Below are 22,546 nucleotides of genomic sequence, written 5' to 3'. Positions count from 1 at the left end.
TGAATGGTCCGATTCCAACGAAATATTTCTCTTACTATACTCATTAGATTACAGATCTAGGGGAAAAGTTCGTTGGCGATAAAGTATTTTTTGTGAATGGTCTCCTCCTAAAAGACCACTTTTAATCATAAGATCTTAGATCTTCCTCACTTTTCGATAATCAATTTTTTTTTTTTTTTCACAAATTAAAAGTAGATAATCCTGGTTTAAAAAGATAAGATTCAGAGATAATTTCTCTTCTTTTTACTAACCCTGTCTAAATGTGTGACTGAAATAACTAAATGCAAAACAAAGAATTTTTTTGACTTTATTCTTTTATACAGAATACATTTTTCTATTTCCCTTTTTTTGCTTTTATTTTTCTTTGATAGAATTCCAGTTCTTTTCCTTCTAGGATGTAACCATCACACCGTCCACACTGTCCAGGCCTTGAAGATATACAAGCTGAAAAACAAAATTTACTTTGTAAACTATTTTCACATAGAAAAGCTTAAATTCAACAAGAATTGAAGCTGTCAAATACTAGAAAAAAAAAACGCAGTCTGCTTTCAGAGTAACTATGACAAAGCATCACGTGACACAACAGCAAGTGTTGCATATATGCAGTAATGACTCATCATTATCAGAAACAAATATACACCTGCCAACCTGAGAAAAAAAAATCTGGAAGATTTTTTTTACATCTTTATCCACAAGAATTTTAACACAAAATAAAATGAAACGGGACACCTACCATCTTCACATTTAACAATATGATATTAGTTATGAATTTCATATCAATTGAACTTACTTTCGTTTAGTAAATATTACTTCTATTGCTTTCTTTAAAAGTTTGGAAATAACATTTACTTATACTCATCTTAAAAAAGGAACGAAGCAAAAACAGCTTGAACTGAGAGATCGAGAAGACAATTGGCGCCAAAATCCTGCCCCTAGTTGCCCGACGCAACGCTTGCTTTGATTGGATCTCGAAGTCATGTGCTGCATCACTCAGTAATGTCATAATCTTGCCTCACGTCTTCTCGTGCGATTCTCCTACGGCAACCTTTCCTCGGCTACTTGGACTAAAACGCTGGGCAGCGCTCCACAAAAGCGTCATTAGCACTAAAATTGGCAAGATACATTTTTTTCCTACAAAACGTGAAAAATCCAGAAGATTTTGCTCATAACCGGAAAAAGATATGAAAATCCGTAAAACTACTGGGAAATCCGGAAGGGTTGGCAGGTATGCAAATATTGCGAAATTAAACAGCACAGCAATCAGATTCAAAATTTTGGCATCAAAATAACTCAGCCGAAAGATGGTGAAATACTTGCATCATGCGCTGCATAAAAAGTCACTAAAATACATAACTTTTGATTATTGTTAAATTGTCTAACATTCTTTAACTTATATTTGAGGTGAAATGTGAATTGTAAGTACACTAGTTCAGTTTACAAGTAGGTCAATTTACAGGACAAAAATTTATGTTGCTAGTCTTTAGCGATTTTCAACACTTTGACCTTGTTATCAGGTCAACTACATATGAGGCCAGTTTTCTCAAGCCCTGGCTCATCAAATAAGAACTCTATTTGATATAGTATCAAATATATCGTCAAAAGGTATTAAATACCGTAATTTCTTTACAATGTCACTTTTTCCTGATCTTCTTGTGGTTTCAGAGCCACACAGATTTGATTTCAAGCATTTTGTTTCATACACTACCTTGTTTTGTCGAAAAGTCATTGCTCCTAATAATGTACAAATTGCCGAGAATACGATAGAAAGCGAGAAAAACAGTACAATACTAAAAATTAAAGCGGTGATACAAACATAAGCGCTCCGAGATAAATGCCTTGAGACATATTTTATGAGCCATAGGACACCTGAGGATTTTTTTTTTTAATTCTGACATAAAAGCCCCAAGGGGTGACCGTATAAGGTCTGACCGTGGTTGAAATATTTCGTGAGTCCTACCTACATTTCTGCAATCATGACAGGCTCACAAAAATAAGTGCTTTTACAGCAAAATGAAGATAGGTAAGATTACATATGTTTGCAAGCTTATTCCCTTTGGATAGATTTGCATGACTAAAATAAAAATTAAACTAATAAAGGTATATAAAAATTACCAACCATAAAATAAACATTCAACATAAAAAATATGCTTTCAGAGTAACTATGACATTGCATCACGTGACAAAACAGCAAGTATTGTATCTATGCAACAAGTCTCATCATTATAAAAGTATACTACGGTTTAAATTAAAATACATGAACAGCAATCAGATTCAAAAAGAAATTGCATCAAAATTATTCAGCCGAAAGATGGTGAAATTCTTGCATCATTTGCTGTCAAAGAAGCAAACTGAATCAACACCGATACATATCAGACTTGCAAACCTTATGAAAAGAAAAAACGGGAGATCCAGTCAAAGCTTTAAGGGAGAAAAAGGGAGATTTTAAACGATGCTATAATAAGTAAAAAATACTGTTATAACAAGTATTTATTTGATTTTTTCATGAAAGAGAATTCACTCATAATAGCTCTTATAAGTTTGTAGATATTTCATTTTTTCAGACATCGCTATAGATGAATGTTAAACTACAACGCACGCGGTAGATCAAGTAACAACATGAAAACATGCGGCGCAGTTAGCATGCCTCTGAAACTGAACGATACCGCGTTAACAGCAACGGCGCATGCGTGAGATAGAAGTGGAAGTGCGAACGTGGAGTTAAACCAAAACACCATCGCCGGAAGCATTTCGGTCGACACTCCGAACGCACCCATCGAATGTTTGCCGCTCACCTTGCGTTCGACGAACCTCACCGGTCGAACGGTCAGTAACCGGTTACTAACCGCAGCGTTCTATGATCAACCGGTTACCGCATCCGTTACCATTCTAAGCAGTTGATTGGAGCACATGATCATTAGCTGTCACGTGATTAACTAACCGGTCGTGCTCGTCGAACGTAAGTGCGGGTTTGCTCTGCTAGTCACGCCATCTATTAGGGCTGTGAGTAACTATTTTAAGGAAAAAAATTAAGTTTAATTTTTCAAAAAAAGAAAAAAACCCGAAAAGAGTAAAAAAAAGGGAGAAATGGATACTCAAACGTACAACCGGGAGAATGGAGTAAAAAACGGGAGTCTCCCGTGAAAAACGGGAGAGTTGGCAGGTCTGACATATATAAGGATGAGAGCGGTTAGAGAGCAAAAAAGAGGAAATCCAAAAATGAATCGCAAACACACGCAGAAAGGACGATACCTAAAAATGTGTCCAAAGCTTCCAGAAGAAATGATATCCAAGTTCAACAAAGTTATTTGTCTTACCAATTTTAAAGACACAAAAACTTGCGTTATTCTCTTCAAATATTTGGGAAGAACTTATGAAGATTGCACACTTTATTTGTTCTCAAAGTATAGTATTCTAGTTACTATAAAATTTCAGTTATAATAAGCATCAGGACTTAATCTTGCACGCAAAGAACCAAGTACTTTAGCCTGTGTTTAAGAAAAGAATTTATATTAAAATATTATTAAAAAACTACAGTGAAACCTGTGTATAATGATACTGTCTACAACAATAAACCTGTCTGTAACGATATTTTTCTTCGTCCCAGAAAAATGACAACATGAATAATCTATAACGATAACCTGTCTATAACAATATTTTTTTAGGTCCCAATGGTAGCGTTGTAGACAGGTTTTACTGTATTTGCTACATTAAATAACAATAAAGTTTTTCCCATTAATTTAATTATACCGTAATTTAACTTCCAATACACTCCTGGAAATATATGGAGTTTGGAAATATTTCCTTGAGTAAATTCTCAGGAATTTTACACTACTACCCCCACCCCTCGTAGCGACACTACGGGTTACAAGCACGGCACCTCACACAGTATTGTCTTACTTAAGGGGGTCCGGGACACAAAAATCCTCAAATTTTGCAATTTTTTTTTTATAATTTGAAAAATTGCTCCGCTTTTTTTTGCTTAAGAGGACGTTTGAATCTTGTTTCTACCTTAATTAGAACGAAAGTTATAGTTATTTTTGTTGCATGCATCTAACGAATGTGTACATAACTTTAAAACTTTAAACGCGTTTTTCTCCATGATGCAATTTTTCCCGATTTCTTGCATTCAAACTCTTATAAGTCAGGAACCGATAAAGATAAAGTAATGAAACTTGGAGCACATCTTTTTCAAGCAATTTACTTTAATTTTTATTCGGCGAATTTGAAAAAAACTTTTACTTCAAAAATTATGATTTTTTTAAAAAAAAGTATCTTTGAATTTTTCGAAATTTTTCTTCAAATATTTTTTATTTTTTATTGAATCAATATTTTTAAAATCGCCGAATAAAAATTAAAGCTTAGATATTTGTGCATACTTTTTTGAAAAAAAATTGAAAATTGACCAACAATATTTTGAGTTATAGCAATTTAAAGCAACCCCATTTTTTTGAAAAAAACTAATTAAATTTAAATAAAAAAATAATTTTTTTTCATATTTATGTTATGATTTTGCTTATTAAATAAATGATGAATCAGTTCAAAAAATTTCAAAACTCTAAAGTACATAATAAAAAAAAATTCAAAATGTGTCCCGGACCCCCTTAAGCAGCAACTATTGCTAAAAGTTTTAAGCAGTACAAAAGCAATTAGATATACTATTTGGGCATCAGAATGATTCAGTCGAAAGATGGCAAAAAATAACATATGCTACAGCATGCAGTAAAAAGGAAACTTTTCTAAAGCAAATCAAGCATTCGGAAAAGAAAACAGCAAGTGTGCTTTCAGAGTAACTATGACAAAGCATCACATGACACAGCAGCAAGCAGTGTCTCTGCAGTGATTGATCATCATTATCACTATTACTGTCAACTTAAGATAGCAATAAAATGACTCAGCCAAAAGGTGATGAAATAACTACAAGTGATAAAAATACCTTAAAAGGATAATATAAGTAGCTGTCTATAAATAATGTCACCTTTTCCCAACATTTTTGATCTCCCCCTCCCCTTTTGCCACATGTCACTACGTTTCATAAACCCAATTTCATGAACCTGCTCACAGAATTGAGACTAAAGACGACAAATCCGGCATTTTAAATTAAAAAGTAGCAGTCTGCTTTCAGAGTAACTATGACAAAGCATCACATGACACAGCAGCAATGCGTGTCTCTGCAAAAATGGCTCATCATTATCAAACTAGTACTAATAATTAAATCTATAAGCAACACAGCAATCAGAATAAAAATCTTGGCATCAAAATGACTCAGCCGAAAGATGGTGAAAAAAATCATATCATAAGCTATATGAAAATAAAGTTGAAAAATAGCAAGAGCAATACAATAAGTTATCAAGTACTAATACATAAATATTTAACAGCAAAATAACCTAATACTTGGAAATTGGTACAGCAATAATAAAAATACATTTAAGAAGGAGGGGGAATATAAAAGAGAGACATTATCGTGCATCAGAACTAAAACTATCATCAGTAATTTCAGCCCCGAAAGATGGTAATTAATAAGCTCATCATTTGCAATGTTCCCTAATTAGTTATCCTTAACATAGTCAGCAGCCAAAAGTCTTCAGCTATACATAAGACTCATTGCTATCCCATAAATTTTAAGATAACAAGAATAGCTCTTTAAAAAATATTTCCTATCTCAATGCCAAAATAGTGTACAAAGATTTAACAGAAAATGAAGCAGATGTGAAAGAATTAAACTAGTGTGTATTGGAAAAAAAGCAATAGACGAGGGATCTTACCCAATATCCTTCCAGACATAAACTGTTCTTCCATAGTTGGTTCAACTTTGGCCATCTTTTGTCTTTCCTTATATTTCTTTTCTGTTTTCTTACTTCTTTTTTTGTTGAGAATTGCCTCTTCTTGTTCAGTCTGCAAAAACATTAAAACTATAGTACTGAAATTTCTTTGAGAAAGCAAAATCAGGGGTGCAGGATGTTTAAAATTCCAGCAACTTGTAGGTGTCATCATATTTAAAGATTTATTGTTTGTAGCACTTAGTAATCAGAAAATATGTGGTATTTGACTATTGTGGTAATGTATTCAAAATTAATGCCAGTTGCCAACTTACACAAAGTCAATCTTGACACATGTATGTATATGTGTGTATATATATATATATATATATATATATATATATAGTTGAACTCTTAATACAGCCACAGTTAATACAAAATCATGGCTAAAAGAAATATTTTGTTAGTTAAGCTTGGTTTACTATTGAACTTCATTAAAAATGTCATTATGTAGAAGCTTGTTAGCTCTCAAAGGGGTGAGAAATGTTTGGGACTGAATTGGGAGGAATTTCTCTACCTCTTGCTCTTCTGAGAACTAAAGGGTTGGAACCAAAAGGTTGAAGCTCATATCTGCTTACCTTGAACAGGGAGATCTACTTATGAATAAAACCATCTATCTCTTAATTTGGGTATTATCACCTGTACCTTTCCCCGCACCATTACCACCTTCCTTCGAACAAATTCTTCCGTTATCACTAATATAAGTTGAACACAATAAAAATGACTTTCCTTCAAATTTTTTCTCCTCTACAACATCAATAAGGCAGGTTATTTCATGCTGTAACAGCTGTTTTTTTTTTTTCTGGTTCATGGAAGAAATGAAATCTAAAAATCTGAACTGATTTTAAGGAAACAAAAATTAATTTAAAGTCCAAGTTTTTAAGAAAACCCAGTGAGAAGCCCACACCACCAGCAATTTAGATTTTTTAACTTTTTGACTCTCAATAAGAAGACAGAATTTGGCTTGAAAATTGTAACTTTGATTTTTACAGGAATAAAAAGAAATTTCATTGATTTGCCCTCTAAAAAACCACAATAATCATCAAAATCAGAAAAATTGGATCCTCATATCGGATGCAAAGAAAATTAATTAAAATGAAATCATATTCAAGCAAAAACAAAATTTATAATGATACTTTAACAAATGTACAAGATGTTATATATTAATAATTCTCAACATGATCGTCAAAAATTTGGAAAAAAATTTCGGATGTGGGGAAGAAAATCTAACAAAAAAATCGGATTTCCAGTATTATCAGATGAAAAAATTTGGATAAAATTCAGTATAATGTAATCACTCATATTGGATTGGCGATAGAAGAAAATCTATGAGGTCTTGTAGAATAAAAAAAGTTTTTCTTATTTTTTTCCTTAAAAAGTAGGAGTTTGTAAGGAACGTATGAACCCTGCCATGATAAGAGAGGCACAGAAACCAAATTTTCGGTTCGGCCAAATATTTCAATATTCACTGCCTAACACTGAAAATGCACCCGGCACCAAAAATAGCTATTTCGAAATAATTTATCTTGCACTAAACACGAAAATCAATATAAAAAGTTAGATCATGTCTAGTTTTCAAGATGTAGAGCCACCTGGGGTTGTGGAATCTCACTCATGCTCTTTTTTTTCCTGGCAGGTAGAAGCATGTCCCACTGCTAGTCTTCTACACTTTGACCCCTAGTCGAGATAGAAAATCTTTCGACATAAAAACCAAATGGACTATTGGAAATTTAAATTTTGGGAAGATAAAAGCCCAAAATGAGCCTCCCAAGCTGAATTTGCAGGGCATTCAACTCAATTCAACTACGAAAATTGTGAACACTAAGAATAAAAGGTTTTTTTTTTTCAATACTCAGAAGGAAATTCCAAGATACATTGAAGCTAAGGTTAAGAGAATTTTAAATGGCCCTTCAAATATGCACAATTGTGAAGGTCAGTTTCTGCTAAAAAAATTTGAAGGGGAAGAGAAAAACACTTTGCAAGTTACGAGAACAAAAACAGTTGGTCAAAATCCTTACAGAAGTTCTGAAACTGATTTATCTTGTTCACTTTCTCCAGGATATTTTGCTCAAATAGCTATGAGCAAGAAGCAGGAGGAAAGGTTTCACCAGATATCTTTACAATGGAACACAAACATCAGGGTCATTGGGCTGAGTTAATGCTTGCCAAATGCTGCTGAACTATTACAAGAGTTGATAACTCTTTGACGTAGAAGAAGCAATTGAAAATGCAAAATGAAACGTTCAAGCTACAGGGCAAAAGGAACATGTTTTTGGAAAAATAAACATTTTTAATGAAAGTATTTTAAAAATTATCCTGTGCAATAAATGTTATCCTTTTAACTACCTTCAAATCAATGCGTGGTGTCTTTTTCTCTTGTGAGCTTTTGTGTATTTTGAAAACAAGAGCAAATTAACTCTTTTAACCCAAAATTTATTCCAGGATGCATACAAAAGGTTTGTTTTTGTCCTGTAGTATAATTGGTAAAGCAACATTTTCTTATACATTGAATGAAAGACAATATAGTACCAACACAGTACAAAATTAATTCAAATTGCTATGTATTAATTTTATTACATTCAAAGTAATTTTATTGTAGGAGAAAATCAGATGTTAAATTTTAATTTTGTTACTTTTCAATTATTCTTCAATTTTAAGACATTCCATTTATTTGCTCATTATCAAATTCATTTAAATATAACACAGTAACCAGAATTAGGGCTGACGAGAATACATGTCAGCATAGTCGGAGGAGTCTTAATTCAAGTTTTATGGGGTTTACAAGTTACTGCTTAGAGTCCAGCAGATTAACTGACAAGGGGATTGCCTTGACCAGAAACTCAATCACAACATTAAGTTTAAAATATTGAGAGTCAATTTTATTCCACTTAAATTACCTGCTAGTTTCTTTTTTTTTAATTTACAGCTAAAAATAAAAGGAATAACACTTAAATTTTGAGTAGCTTAATATTTCTAAGTGTTGCACCATTTGAAGTAGAAGTGATTATCAGTTATCAAATCACATATCAGGAAAGAAATTAATTATCTATTTATGCAGAATTGCATATAAACATTAACGAAATCAGTCAATACTATATTAAAATTATTCCAAATGCAAAAACAGATTAAGTTAAACAATTATACTTAATGTAGATTAATTTACAATGTTAAATGGAACTATATATACATTTCTCAAAATAAATGTTCTATTACAATTTGGTGTAAAATTAAAATAATACAGTTGACATTTCCTAAACAAATTATTCGCAAGAAATTTCACTTCGAATTCTAACCAAATATTTGATACACGCTGCACCTCTACCAATGACAAAAAATACTATGAAAAATACAGTGAAATTCTGTTACAACAAATACTAATACAATAAAATATCACTTTCAACAAAAGAAACGTCCAGCACGGATTTTATTTGCACTAATTTCGATTTTTGAACAAGCGTCACTTGACTATTACTTTTATTTGAAGGACACCATGCAAAGCTGGGTGATGCAGCTAGTGCTCCACAAAACTAACTTTGAAAATCGGCCATCTTAAATCAATTTAAAGAAATTGAAACTTACACAAAAAAATCTGAATTTAATAACAGAAAACTTGTTTTTCTGTTTAAAACAATTTTCACTCATAAAATAAAATGCTAAGCTGATTTATATGAACAATTGCTTAGGTAACAACTTTTTTGTAGTATTTTAACTCATTTATAGCCGTCTTTCGCCACATTGCATTACGCGATCTTTTAGCAGCAGTTTTGGGGGCAATTCAGGGGTCTGTCCAGAATTTCTCACAAGGTCCGTTTATTGTGAAAAATCCAATTTTGCACGAAAAATTTTTTTTTTGTAAAAACAAAATTTTTGAATTTTGAGATGGCACAACTACAATTTTTACACTTAAAGTTGAGTGTTTTCCCTCTTTTCTGTTGAGAATATCATTCTTGAATGTTTTTCGAGTATTGGGGTACGAGAGGGCGGCATCGCTCTCTGGGAGATGCACCCCTCAAGTATCAATATTTATTTACCATTCTACATTACGTTAAATTATGCTAGAAAAGTTAGATGTATAGTATTTAAAATAATTGTAACAAAGAAATTCGGGCAGGGGTTCAGCATATCGACATTGCTAAAGAGCACAGAATTTCGTTTGAAACTTATTAACTCCGTGATCTTTACAAAAAAAATTATATATATATTTTATTAAATTTTTGACTCATAAAAGAAAATGGAATTTTGCTTTAAAAACTTAAAATAAGCATTGTTACAAAAAACAAGAGACCATCCATTTATTTGCATCCTAATAAAGGGAAGTTAGCTTGAAAAAAGAATAAAATACGATTCTCATATTGAATGTAAAAAGATTGCCCTTTTCAAAATGTAGGCATCTAAAGAAAAAACGATTAATAAAGGTTTATTTAAAATTACCGTAAAATCCTGAAAGTAACCTCCCCCCCCCCCTATTTTCAAAACAAAACTTGTTGATTTCAGAAGGGGGAGGGGAGTTATAATCGAGATTTTTCTGAAAAATTAAAAAAAATAATTGTTTTAAGTAGCATTAATTTTAGAGTACAGAAAAGAAATAATAAGTAAATAAAAGTTAATATTAATGAAGAGAGAGAAATTAATTAATAAAAATCTGTCATAATTTTCTAGTAGTAATAAATTGCATGAGGGCGCCATTTTATGTCGAAAGAAAGGATTTTGCACCTTAAGTTCGCAAAACCCCTATAATTTATCGCTTGAAAATTCATTATTACTGAATGTAATAAGGTTACAGTAAAAGAAGCAAAACCTTAATGTTCTTGTTTCAGAATAGAAGCAAAAATCGCAATCACGACCGCAAATTCGTTACGAAGATAGTAATTTCGAAAACTGAGCTTTACAAAGTTCGTGAACTCAAACACAGACAAATTTCTTACTCAATTTAGTAAAATTTACATTTCTGATGATTCTAAACTTGTTCAATTACATTATTTCTCCTTTAAAAAAGGTTACCTTTAAGTTTCGCGCTACTTTTTATGCAACACGTTTCCAAAATGGCGTCACGTTTTCAAAATGGCGCCGTATTGAAGATCGTTCAGTTTCAGTAGTCAGAACAAAAATGCTCCTTCCAAACTGAATAAAAAGCAGTACAAACATACAAATTTCTTTTGCAATACATAACAAAAAAAAAAGGCGCCCTTGCATCGAAAGGAGTCCAGACATTTTGGAAGGAATAAACCATGGAGACAATTTTTTTTCTTTTTTGTTTAAATCATTGTTTTCTTTCTTTTTTTAGAAAAGCAAAACTGCACATGGAGGGGGAAACTAAACCTTTGTAAATGCTTTCCAAGTAAAGCAGAAAATGTTATCCTTTTTTTAGAGGGAGTGGCAAATGAAGATGATCGGAAAATTTTCAGGTGAAAGGGGGGGTATATTCAGGATTTTAAAGTGATTTCACTTTCCACAAAAAAGGGGGGGCTATAATCGATAGGGGGATTACTTTCGGGATTTTACGGTAATTATCCTTTTTAGCATCGAAAAATCAAACCCACATAACTCTCTCCCAAAATAACAATTAAACATCGCCCCACCAGACGCTCGCTAAGTGGTGATGAAGTTTTAAGTTACGCCTATTCAGAGAAAAAGGTTGACGCTTTTTCAGAGAAGTTTACAACAACACCTCCGCATAAAACAAAGAAGCAAAATTATAAACTAAACCGACTTTCAGCTGTTAATTTCTTTCAAAGAAACCAACAAGCATTATATTTATTAGTAGTAGGCCTTAGTAGTTATTTATCGCTTGCAGGATCATCACAAGACGGCCGATTTTTTCTTTCGCTCACAAAATTAGTAGATTTTATATAAATTGATCCCTCCAGTTCGTTTTCGTTGGTCAGGATTTTGTGAAAGGTCTGTGTTTTGGTTGATCGGATTTTTGTGAAGGGTCCGTTCACTTTAAATTCTTAAACAATTGGTAGAAAGAAAAATCTTTTGGGTTGTCCCTGCATACCTGCCAACATTTAAAGAAAAAAATCCAGTAGATTTTTTCAATGTAGCGCAATATCACTTTTTTCCATGTTATTGAGGGGAAAATAGGGATTTTTTTATTATCTCTTAAAGTGCAATCATATGCAAGTGCCTTGAGTCATATACACAGAGTTAAATTAATGAAAATATTAAATGGAAGAATAAAAGTTAAAGTAATACTTTTTGAATGAAAAGTTATTTAGGGAAAAAAAGAATTTCAATTATCTGTAAAAATTTAATCATAGACAAGTTTTTTCAGGTCTTCAACAAGATTTAATTTACTTTTTTCGGCCCAAAGTGCCCGATAATAGCGGTCGTTTTATGTACAAGAAGAAATGTGGTAATTAAGCAACATAGGCTCAGCGATGAGTGCGCGAAGCGAGATCGCAAACGTAAACAAGGACTGATGTTGCCAGATTCCAATGTGCTAAAGTTTGAAATCAGGGGTCGATCCAAGTTTTATTTTTTGGGTCCCCATTTTGTGAAAAAGCAAAATATTTTTGTGAATTTTCTTTATTTTTGTGAAAAAACAAAATATTTTTGTGAATTTTCTTTATTTTTGTAAAAAAGAACTTCTAGTGATTTTTTTCTTGGAAAAGATTATATTAAAGCATTTTTAGCTGTCGTATCATTATAGAAAAGCCTTAGACAGGTTTCAGGGGTGATTGCAAGTTCTTGAAGAATACCTGAAAGCTGCTTAGAGAAAATGCGCTGGGGGAGGGGGGAAGTAAGACCCTTAACATTTTATTCGTAATTTGACACACATTACATTTGTTGTTTTTTACAAATATACATATGCAAGGCACACTTGCTTAAGGTGAAAGTCTCACAACAGATTTACTGTTTGCTCCTCTCAAATACTTTTAGATCAATGAAAATTGCACATGCTGCTGAACGTAATGATAACTCCCAATAAATACAATATGAACAGACTCAAAGATATCACATATTTCTTAACACAGAAGAATGTATGTGTTTGAAAAACTTAAAAATAATTAAAACCCAAAACAATACTGCACTAGCATTCAGCGTTTAATTTTTTGACATTTGACGTTCTTACAGAGTAGGTATTTCGTTTAAAACTTTGCAATTTAATGATGTTAATAAATATATAAAGAAATTTTATTTGTTTGCCTCTTAACAAGGTACAGTCAACATCAAAAATGCGAAAAATTCATTTACCATGGCGCATGTAAGGAAATCAAGATCTTCGAAAGAAATAAAAATATAAAAACAGCATATAAAAGAGTTTTATTTTTAGTAAAGTTATTTTAGAATTGGATTTCGAAACTCAACACAAATTAATACTAAATATATATTGCGTAATCAAAGTAAAATTTAGGATTTTCCTGAAAACAACAGAATTTTGGTATTTTCAAAGATAAATGTTTTGAACTGAAATGTGGGATAAATACGTGGCATTCTTACCACAAGTTAGCAAATGTTTTTTCATTTCATTGTCATCTAAATTTACCCCCAAAAATCTAACTAGAGATTCAAAATTCTCAAAAATGGCCCATTGCTTCATGACTATAAGTACAAAATTTGAATAAACTTACCAATCAATTTTCTGTTATTTTATTTATTTATTTTTTTATTTTTTTGCTTCATATCCAGTCTCTTCACTTTCAGATTTTTTTCAGAATTCCTTCTTTTGCACCAGATTTTTGTATATTGACAGCCTCTCTGTGATTTTTGCTGCACTCATGTTTTTTTAAAACTCTATAGGGTGACAGCTTTTCTTGATATCAACTCCAATATTTACTCAAGGTTTGTTCAAATCACTAACATTCATGAAAGATGAACATATTTTGCACAAAAAACCCTTAGTTGAATAACTATAGTAAAGCCAGCTATACACCTTTTCATAATTTGCAATGTACTTTTTATTTATTGCATGCTTCTTATTTCCATTTGTACTCTCAAATACAATGCTTGAATCATTATTTGATGGCTCAATCTCAATATCATCATCAGTTGAAGTTGCTCCAGATCCCAGTGGCAGAAACGCCGCGACACGGCGACGATGTCGCGGATAACGGAACCCTATCGCGGACAGTTCTGTTCGCGCTAAAAAAAAAAAATAAATAAATAAAAATAAAAATTGTCCGCAAAAAAAAAAAAAAAAAAGCTGTCCGCACCTGTCGGACATAATGAACTGCTGACGCAGGGAGAGAATGATCACACACCTGATTATTCTTGTTTGCCTGCCTGCGGCACTTAACTTATAAACCAAAACAAAACGATCTTTTTCAAATTGTTTACTGAGAAAGTAAATCTAAAATCAAAATAACGCATATTTCTGTGTACAAAAAAATAAAGTCGGCATATTTGTATGATGCAAGCGATACTTAACTAACGTAGTGAATAATTTTGCTCGTTTGTTTTTATCATATCGTTAGCAGTGTTATAAAGTTCTCTAAAAACTCAGTGTAAGAACTTTTTCTTCCCGCTAATAACTTTAAAAAAAAAAAAATATCATCGCATTGAAAATGCGATCCCGCCAAATACGGTTACCAGCTTTAAAATTATCGCCATTTAGTGTCTGGTGTTAAACCTTTACACATCCTTTTTTTTTTTCAAGACTCCGAATTTTCGGTGAATATGTCAGTGATATTAATAAAATTCAATATGCACCCCTGTTAAATGGTAATTCTAAAATTATTTTATGTTAATAAACTTTTTTATTTACCTTTTTTATACTTTTATTGCTTCCATTTTGATAAATGCAATCTGATTGCATCCGATATGAGAATTGAAATTTTACTCTTTTTTTTCAACCTAACTTTGCTTCATATGGAGGCAAATAAATGAAAAGTCCATTAAAACACCATTTTAAAACGAAATTCTGTTTTTGTTTGAGTCAAAAACTTAACTGCTGAATAGATGGTTTAATTTTAGTTTTTCTGCAACTGTGTCTATAGATATTAATGAACTGTTTATCATAGGCTTCTAAAATGCAATTCTAAAACAATTTTTAAAAAATTCTTTTATGAGCCATTTTTATACTTTCAAAAAATGAATTGATTTTTCACAAATAAAATGGACCCTGTGAAAAATCCTGGACAAAGCCCTGTTCAATAGCCAACACATGTTTGCAAATGTCAGGTGCCCACCAAGGACAGAGGGGTGAGGGGTCATTAGATTGCACCATTGAAACTTTTAGGAGGTAATTTGAGATAGATTTTAGTCTCAGTTTGGGGGGGGGGGTCTCTTTCTTGGGAGGGGAGTGCTTCAAAGAATTTGGGGAAGTGAACCATCGTCTTTGGGGGGGGGGGGGGGGGTCCTGCCTTATTTCAAAAATAATTATTTAAAAGGACTGGTTTATTTTTTTTATTGAAACCACTCCCGAAATTTTGCAGACAGATTATGAAGTTCTAAAAGCTTGTCGCAGACAGCTACAAAACTTTTTGCCACTGGGCTCCAGATTCACTTCCAGTATTTTCTGCTCAAAAATCGTTATACTTTCGCGAACTGCCTCACTGTCATTTGATGTACTATCTTTTACCGCATTTCCCGAGCCCTCCAAAACGGGAACATTTGCGTTACTGTTACTGCATGATGAAGTGGTGGTAGCGATTTTATCGGGGTTGTTAATTGCTGACTTGAAGAAATTCACAATATTTTGGGACTGAACGTTCGAAGAGCGAAATTTTTTAACATAATACGCACAATTTCGGGAGGTACCTCCCGTTGCAGGACGTCCTCGTTTCATATTTTAATTTCTTGAAGAATAATTTTCAACGAACAAGCAATCTCTCCAAACTGAGATTATTGCAGCTGCTATCTCCAGCGCTCCATTATCCGCTAAAATTATCCATTATCCGCTCCCACACAAATTATAATCGAATAGAATATCAATTTATTCTTTGATGCGCCTAAAAAATGTCCTCTTAAACACGCGAAGGCGCGAACAAGCTAACTACGAAAAATATCGTCTGCGCTCCTAGATCGCAGACGATCTGTTACAAAAGAAAAATTAATACTGAGAAAGAAAACGAACCGGAATAATATACAATTACCACATTTTTTTAATTTATCGTCTGCAGATTACGCCATTCCCGCCACTTTTTAATAAAATCCCACTCAATAAAAAAAACTTCCTTTGCGCGCTGTTCCCGTTGCTCACCATTAGCGGACATGCGTTAAAAAATTCAGAAATTGCTCATCTGGAAGTTTCATATTTATTTTAAGAAGACAGCAAGATTAAATAAAATGACCGACGATATTTTTCAGCTGGCATTGTATTTTATCAATAAAAGAAGGAATCTAGGAATTCAACTACAAAAAAAAAAACTGTATTCTTTTGGTTTACTGTATGCTGTACGCTCAAACTAGCGTGACTTTGGAAGTTATCTTTTGCTCTTACGCGTACAGCAGTGGCGTACCCAGGGGTGGGCTGATAGGGCTACAGCCCCCCCCCCCCCGAAATTTTCAAAATTAATTATAAAAATTATAATAAAGAACAAGTTTTTTTTTATGATGTATTTTTGAAATCTTACATTCGTATTGATATCAGAAAAGCGATACATGAACTTTTCTTAGCTACAGTTCATAAGTATCCCCCCCCCCAGCTCAAAGACTTTCGAGCTCAGCCCCCCCCCCCCCCGAACTGATTTGTCTGCGTACGCCGCTGGCGTACAGTCTACAAGAAAAATAGCAGGAAAGAAAAAATGAAGAATGCATTTTAAACCAGCAATTCTCCGCAGGCACCGGTCCGCGAGAAAATTTGACCGGTCTTCGAAGAATTATACCCGTTTCCAATAAAATAAAATTTCCTTATTTTAATTTTATTTCTAATTTTATACGATATTTTATGCATTAATATATCCATTACTTTGCATCCTTTTTGTGGTTTCTCTATAAGATTTATTCGCTTATGAAAATTTACACAAATTAGCTGCGCTTATTTTTACATTCAAAGTGTGTAAGTTATTAAAAAAAATCTTACAATTAACTTTTGTAAGTTTATTTTAAGTAGAAGGGTTTTCTTTCTGGCATTTGTTTTTTTAAAAAAAAAGGACAAAACAGATTAATTTATTTTAGTGAAAAAAATAAAACAAAAATTTCTACCGGTCCGTGAAATTTTTTGACGAAGTTCTACCGGTCCGAGATTCAAAAAAAAGATCAAGAAACGCTGCTTTAAACTAAAGAATATGAGAAAAAGTTGGTACCCCCTGGCCTAATCCACACCTTTTTTTTTTTCATTAAATGCAATCGGGTCAAGTGAGCTTTCGAGAACGGACAGTATCAACTACAAACTACAGGGAATTTCGCCAATCGGTTGTTCGGCGTTTCCCGCGTAGTCACTCATACTCTAAACAGGATTTAATTAATTGCCGTACAATACGATTTGCATCAGCATGCGCCAGTACTCAATGCGAATTTCTATGCAATTGATTAAAAAAGGAAAAAATATATGATTTTCGAGTGTTCTTTTTAACTTTCGTTCGGGAATAATTTTTAGAAATTTTGCTCGTCCGTTCCGTAAGATAACCCCCCCAACTATGAACCTTAAACTTTTTCAAAATAAACTGAAGGAAATAGGAACAAATTGAAAAAACAGGAATATTTTTAAAAAAATTTAAAAAAAAGAAAGAAAGAAAGAAAGAGGAAAAAAAGCTAGAAGATCTGCAACTGGCAAGGTTTCAATTTGCAACTACTTTTGAGAATTAAAAGTGCATAATTTGGCAAAATAATATGGATAAAGGAAGGATGCGTGCAACTAAGACACAATTGAAAGTTACAATGATTCAAAGGAATATTTAATTCAGAAGTATTTGGTCATTGAAGCAAATCAAAACAACAGAATATAGGCGATTAATTTGCCGTGGCGTGAAATGAGTCAGTCTTCATTTCGCACTCGTGGAACAGCAGAAAATCATCAAATCATTCTTTATCACGTGCTCATTTTTCTTGGATTTTCGCTAGCCACCAATCATAAGCGTCCCTCTCTCGCCCCCCCCCCCTCTGACGCTCTCAAGCAAAAACACCTCACGCAGCAGGCAAAAAGATAAGATGGGGGAAGGTAGAAGAGGGGTAGGCTTCCGCGTAGATGCGTACACATTTGCGGTTAAAAAATATTGTGAAAAGGCTGCCTTTTTATAAATTTTTGTGAAGGGGCTGCTTTTACGACGCGGAATTTTGTGAATGGGGCCGCTTTTGCCATGGGGAATTTTGTGAATGGGGCCGCTTTTGCTATGCAGAATTTTGTGAAGGGGCCGCAAAGCGGCCCCAATTTCGCTCTGGATCGACCCCTGGAAATTGAGTAGGAAACTTTCAAACCATGGAGTAAAAGCGCTAAAACGATGTAAAATTTTATTTTAAAGGGGTTTATTTTTTTCATTTTCAAGAAAATCCCTAAATGGAGGGATTTTTTTTAGAGATTAATAAAAACCGGGAGATTTTCAATAAAAATCGGGAGACCGGGAGAAATGTCAAAAATCCGGGAGTCTCCCGGAAAATCCAGTAGAGTTGGCAGGTATGCTGTATGTCAATTTCTAGAGTTAGGGTTGGTACATCACTCTTTACTTAAGCCCTTAAAAATTAAAGGAACCATAAAAATTTTCATTCATTGCATCATTACAGAAGAAATAAAACATTTTAATACCCACAGAATAAAAACTTACCAATTTGGCGCCCTTTTTCCGACCAAGAGGGAGTGCATAATGGGCCTCGTACCATTGCCTAAAGGGCGTAGCATCAATCAAGACGATGCCATTTTTTACTAGTGTCTTCGTACGTACCAATTCATTGTTGCTGGCATTGTAGACGGTATCTACAATACGGGTTCTACGAGTGCATTCTAAAGGAGAAACAAAAAACATTTCAATCAAACATGGAAAGTTACCTGTTCTTTTTTGACATCTTTTATTACAAAGGCATAAAAGCTTTATAACAAAAGAGCCTAGCTAATCAAATTCAGAGCTCCAAAGGCAGCAAAGAAAAATCTTGTATGGCCAAAATTTACGCCAAAACTAATTCAATTCTCTTAGATGAAGTGTAACTGCAGAAAGGACTTGGAGCTGAAGCAGAAACATTATAAGCAAATGAAAAGCTAGCTTTTCTTATCTCAGGGTTTGAAATAGAGTGCGGGATTGCACAAAACGTACACAAAATTGGTAAATCCTGCGCAATCCAAAGGTCTGTGTGGGATTTCCCCCTGTAAATTCTTAAACTCGATAACGAATCCCATACCGAAAAAACGGAGAAGATAAAAAAAAATTGAAAATCTATTTTTACTTTGGGAAGATGGAAAAAAATTAATAAATTGTCCGTCGATTCAAAGCAATTCATGTTACATCGACAAATTCCGATTTGCTGGCATCAACGAATTCCGATCTGCCGAATCAACTGATTCCGATCAAGGCCCGATCCCTCGACATCAACAGATCCCAATCTGCCGACATCAACGAGTTCCGATCCACACCATCAACTGATTCCGATCCGCCGGTCGAAATGCGATCCGAAAGCTGCTGGAAACGACAATTCGTTTTCGAAAGGTATAGGCAATTTTTTACTTGAACTTTTTGATCGTCAGAAAAAAAGTCTCTGTGCAGTAGATATATTATTCTAAACAATGGAGACCGAACCCCATTCGGATAATTAAATCCAGAAAATGGTCTATTGTAAAATATTTTATTAAAAATGAAATTAAATAAAATTGCAAAATTACTGAATAATTATTTGAAAATGTGTGTGTGGGGTAGATATTATACTAAAAAATTATAATTTAGAAATGAAGACACATAAAAATGAAATAATGAATTATAAAAAAATGCTGCACAAATTTTCAGAACTTATAAAAATTCTCCCCCAAATTCAAAAAATCATCCCTGGAATCTGAAGAAAAGGAGGATATTCCCCCCTAGAAATTGAACCCTATTTCAAACCCTGTTATCTTCTATGCAGAAGTGCAACAATTGCTCACTAGCTCTTGCGGAAAAGTCAGGGAACTTTATTGATCAGGGAAAAGTCAGGGAAATATCAGGGAATTTTGAAAAAATAACAAAATTAGAGAAAATTGATTTTTTGAAGAAAAAAAAATTTTTTTTTTTGCTTTACATAATTAAGTACTCTTAATTCCCTACGCATTTTCTGCCGATTATCTGTTCAAAAAAAAAAAAAATTAATGAGGTGCGATTATACACTGCCGCATATTTGTGCATCTTTTTTCCACAACGTCAAAGTATTGAAACTTACTTATTAACCACAGGATGAATAGGTGGTCTGTGTCTGTTAGGTTGTTTATTTTACATAGCTTGAAATTTCTTTTTACGCTTTCAATGCTATGTAAAATAAACAACCATACAGGCAAAGGGGAAGCCTTCAATTATGCCTTAGCTCCTTGCCTTTATTCCATTGTCTCAAAGTAATTAGCGTATTATAATCACGATTTCAAGAAATCTTTGGTTTTTGAATTAATACTATAAAAGCTAAAAAGTTATTACTTCTTCGTGTTTTTAATTTAATTGCTAAAATTGAACTTTCAATTTAAAAAACTTTGTTTTTTGCCGTTATACTATTTGTTGTCACCGCAGATTATAAAAGTTTTCTTTTCTTCAGACTTTAGTGATTCTTTAATTTAATTACCAAGTTTTGTATTCTTCTTTTATATATTTTAAAATTAACTAATTGCTTTTTTCTTCCCTCTTTTCCCCTTGCATTTCAAAGTTGTTTGTTACAAAAGCAATCTAAGATTTTTTCTCGTTACATACTGAAATCATTTGAAAGAGTTAACTTGTGTACTTAAGAAAATACCTTTATTTTTTTAGTGTTAAAATGCTGTATTCATTCATTAAAACCTATGTCCTTGATTAGAGAAAAGCTCCCTATGAATGTTTGTCAAATGGTTTCCTCTGTTTTGCATAAATATGTCAATTAGTTATATAAGAATAACTACATTACTTTTATTCTTTCACTATTACTTGTTATTCTTGCAACAATTATTATACTGTTTGAAAACTTAGAACTAAAAAGTAATTGAAATTATTTTGAACTATCATAAATACACATGTTTTTAAAAGTAATTTTAATAGTTTCTTAAGTTCTTATGCTAAGTGGTTTCTCAAAGTTTTTTTTTTTTTTTTTTTTGTTATTTTCTCTTTAGTTCTACAACTTTGAGTAACTTAAAACGTTTAAAATACTGCATTTTATACAAACATACAATGGATTTCAAGTAGAGCAAAGAAAGAAAACCATTATCATTGGTAACGTAAATCAGGGAAATTTGGTGAACTTAATCAGGGAAAAGTCAGGGAACTTTTTTTCACAGTTCCTGTCGCCACCCTGAATTAAAGTGCTACTTAATTCATTTTTAAAAAATTAACTTACGTTCAGATGCCCAAGCAAAGTTCCCATGATCAAGCCTTAAAGCACGATATTTTTTATTCCCACCTCGAGTTCTTACAGAGTGAATTCTCTGTGGGCCAATCTAAAAACAGAATATGAATTAATTGATGACAAATATTACATATGACAGACATTACTGAAGCACAATTAGGGATGAAAATTAAAAATGAAATTCAAGAAACAGAAAATAGAATATCTGCATGGCAGAAGTTACATTGTTGACAAAAACTGCAAAATTAATTTCTTCATATATCAGAATGAAACATGAGAGGCATTAAGATACTGATAACAGTATTAGAAATATATTTTAAATTGATCAAAAGAAATCTAGCATTTTTACTCATGACATGTATCAGAAGTAAAAACAACATCACTAATTCTCAGCCCCGAAAGATGGTATTAAAATGATTCATCATGTACATGCCGTGACTTGATACTGACCAGTTTTAACAAAATTTGAATTTCCAATCAGCCATGAATTTACACTTCGGAGCACATCGCAATGCATTTCAGGAGCCCCATTGCTTTATGTATTCAAATCCCTTACATTGAGTATTTTGTTCATAAAAAAAATGAAAATCAGAAAAGAAAATGGCATCACTATATCTCAGCCCCAAAAGATAGTAAAATAAAATAATCATTTTAAAATGTCTGAAAATTACTGATAAAGTGATTAATTTTTCAGTTAAAAGCTAATGTGACAAAGCATCAGAAACAAAATGCCATCAAAAAATCTCAGCCCCGAAAGATGGTAAGATAAATCATCATGAATTAGACGTACAAATACAAAAAAAATCAATACATTTACCATCACTATGAGTAGTTAAACCGGTTTAGAATTTTTTTCTCAACGGACGCATCGATACTGCCTCAATGTAAGGACACTGGTCCAGAGTTTCTGCTGTTTTAATCTCTAATGTCAAATTAGCAGTGTGTCCATCCAGTTTGGTTTAACAATGAAGGTTCGAAGAATTAGACCTTCATTTCTCCCAAAATATGTAAGAAACTTATACGTTTTTAGTAGACGAAAGATATATTGACGAACTAGTAAGTTTATCATATAGTCCTATGCCAGAAAAAAAGGAAAATTAAAAGAGCAAAATAGCAACAAAAAAGGCAGTTATTCTGGGGTTTGTTACATGCAGTGGAATTCCTAGCACAGGTGCCATACGGGTAGGTAATTTGTATCGCAGACCCCCTGCCTCCCCTGGAAAACTTTAAATGCTTCACGTAAATTTGAAATGTATACAATTTTCAGAAACAACTGTTACAGAAATTTGGAAGACAAATATAAACTGAATCCATTTCGTGCAAAATTTGCCCTAGACACTATATGTACAGACAGACTATATGTAACCTCCCTC

The 22,546-nt window shown here is 32.8% G+C and overlaps 1 protein-coding gene across 1 annotated transcript in view; it reads right to left on the bottom strand.

The window, feature by feature from the left end:
* Nucleotides 1–293: 293 nt before the first annotated feature.
* LOC129227434 (40S ribosomal protein S8) overlaps nucleotides 294–22,546 on the bottom strand; it is a 31,360-nt gene continuing 9,107 nt past the window's right edge. The window contains exons 3-6 of the mRNA XM_054861992.1: nucleotides 21,165–21,264; nucleotides 18,461–18,636; nucleotides 5,763–5,892; nucleotides 294–444 (exon numbers count right to left, since the gene is read on the bottom strand). Of these exons, the coding sequence (XP_054717967.1) occupies nucleotides 335–444; nucleotides 5,763–5,892; nucleotides 18,461–18,636; nucleotides 21,165–21,264 (516 nt within the window). The 3' untranslated portion in view covers nucleotides 294–334. The remainder of the gene's footprint in view (nucleotides 445–5,762; nucleotides 5,893–18,460; nucleotides 18,637–21,164; nucleotides 21,265–22,546) is intronic.

This window comes from Uloborus diversus, chromosome 8, assembly GCF_026930045.1.
Source record: "Uloborus diversus isolate 005 chromosome 8, Udiv.v.3.1, whole genome shotgun sequence".
NCBI classification, from domain to species: domain Eukaryota; kingdom Metazoa; phylum Arthropoda; class Arachnida; order Araneae; family Uloboridae; genus Uloborus; species Uloborus diversus.
This window is presented reverse-complemented; position numbering and strand designations above follow the sequence as displayed.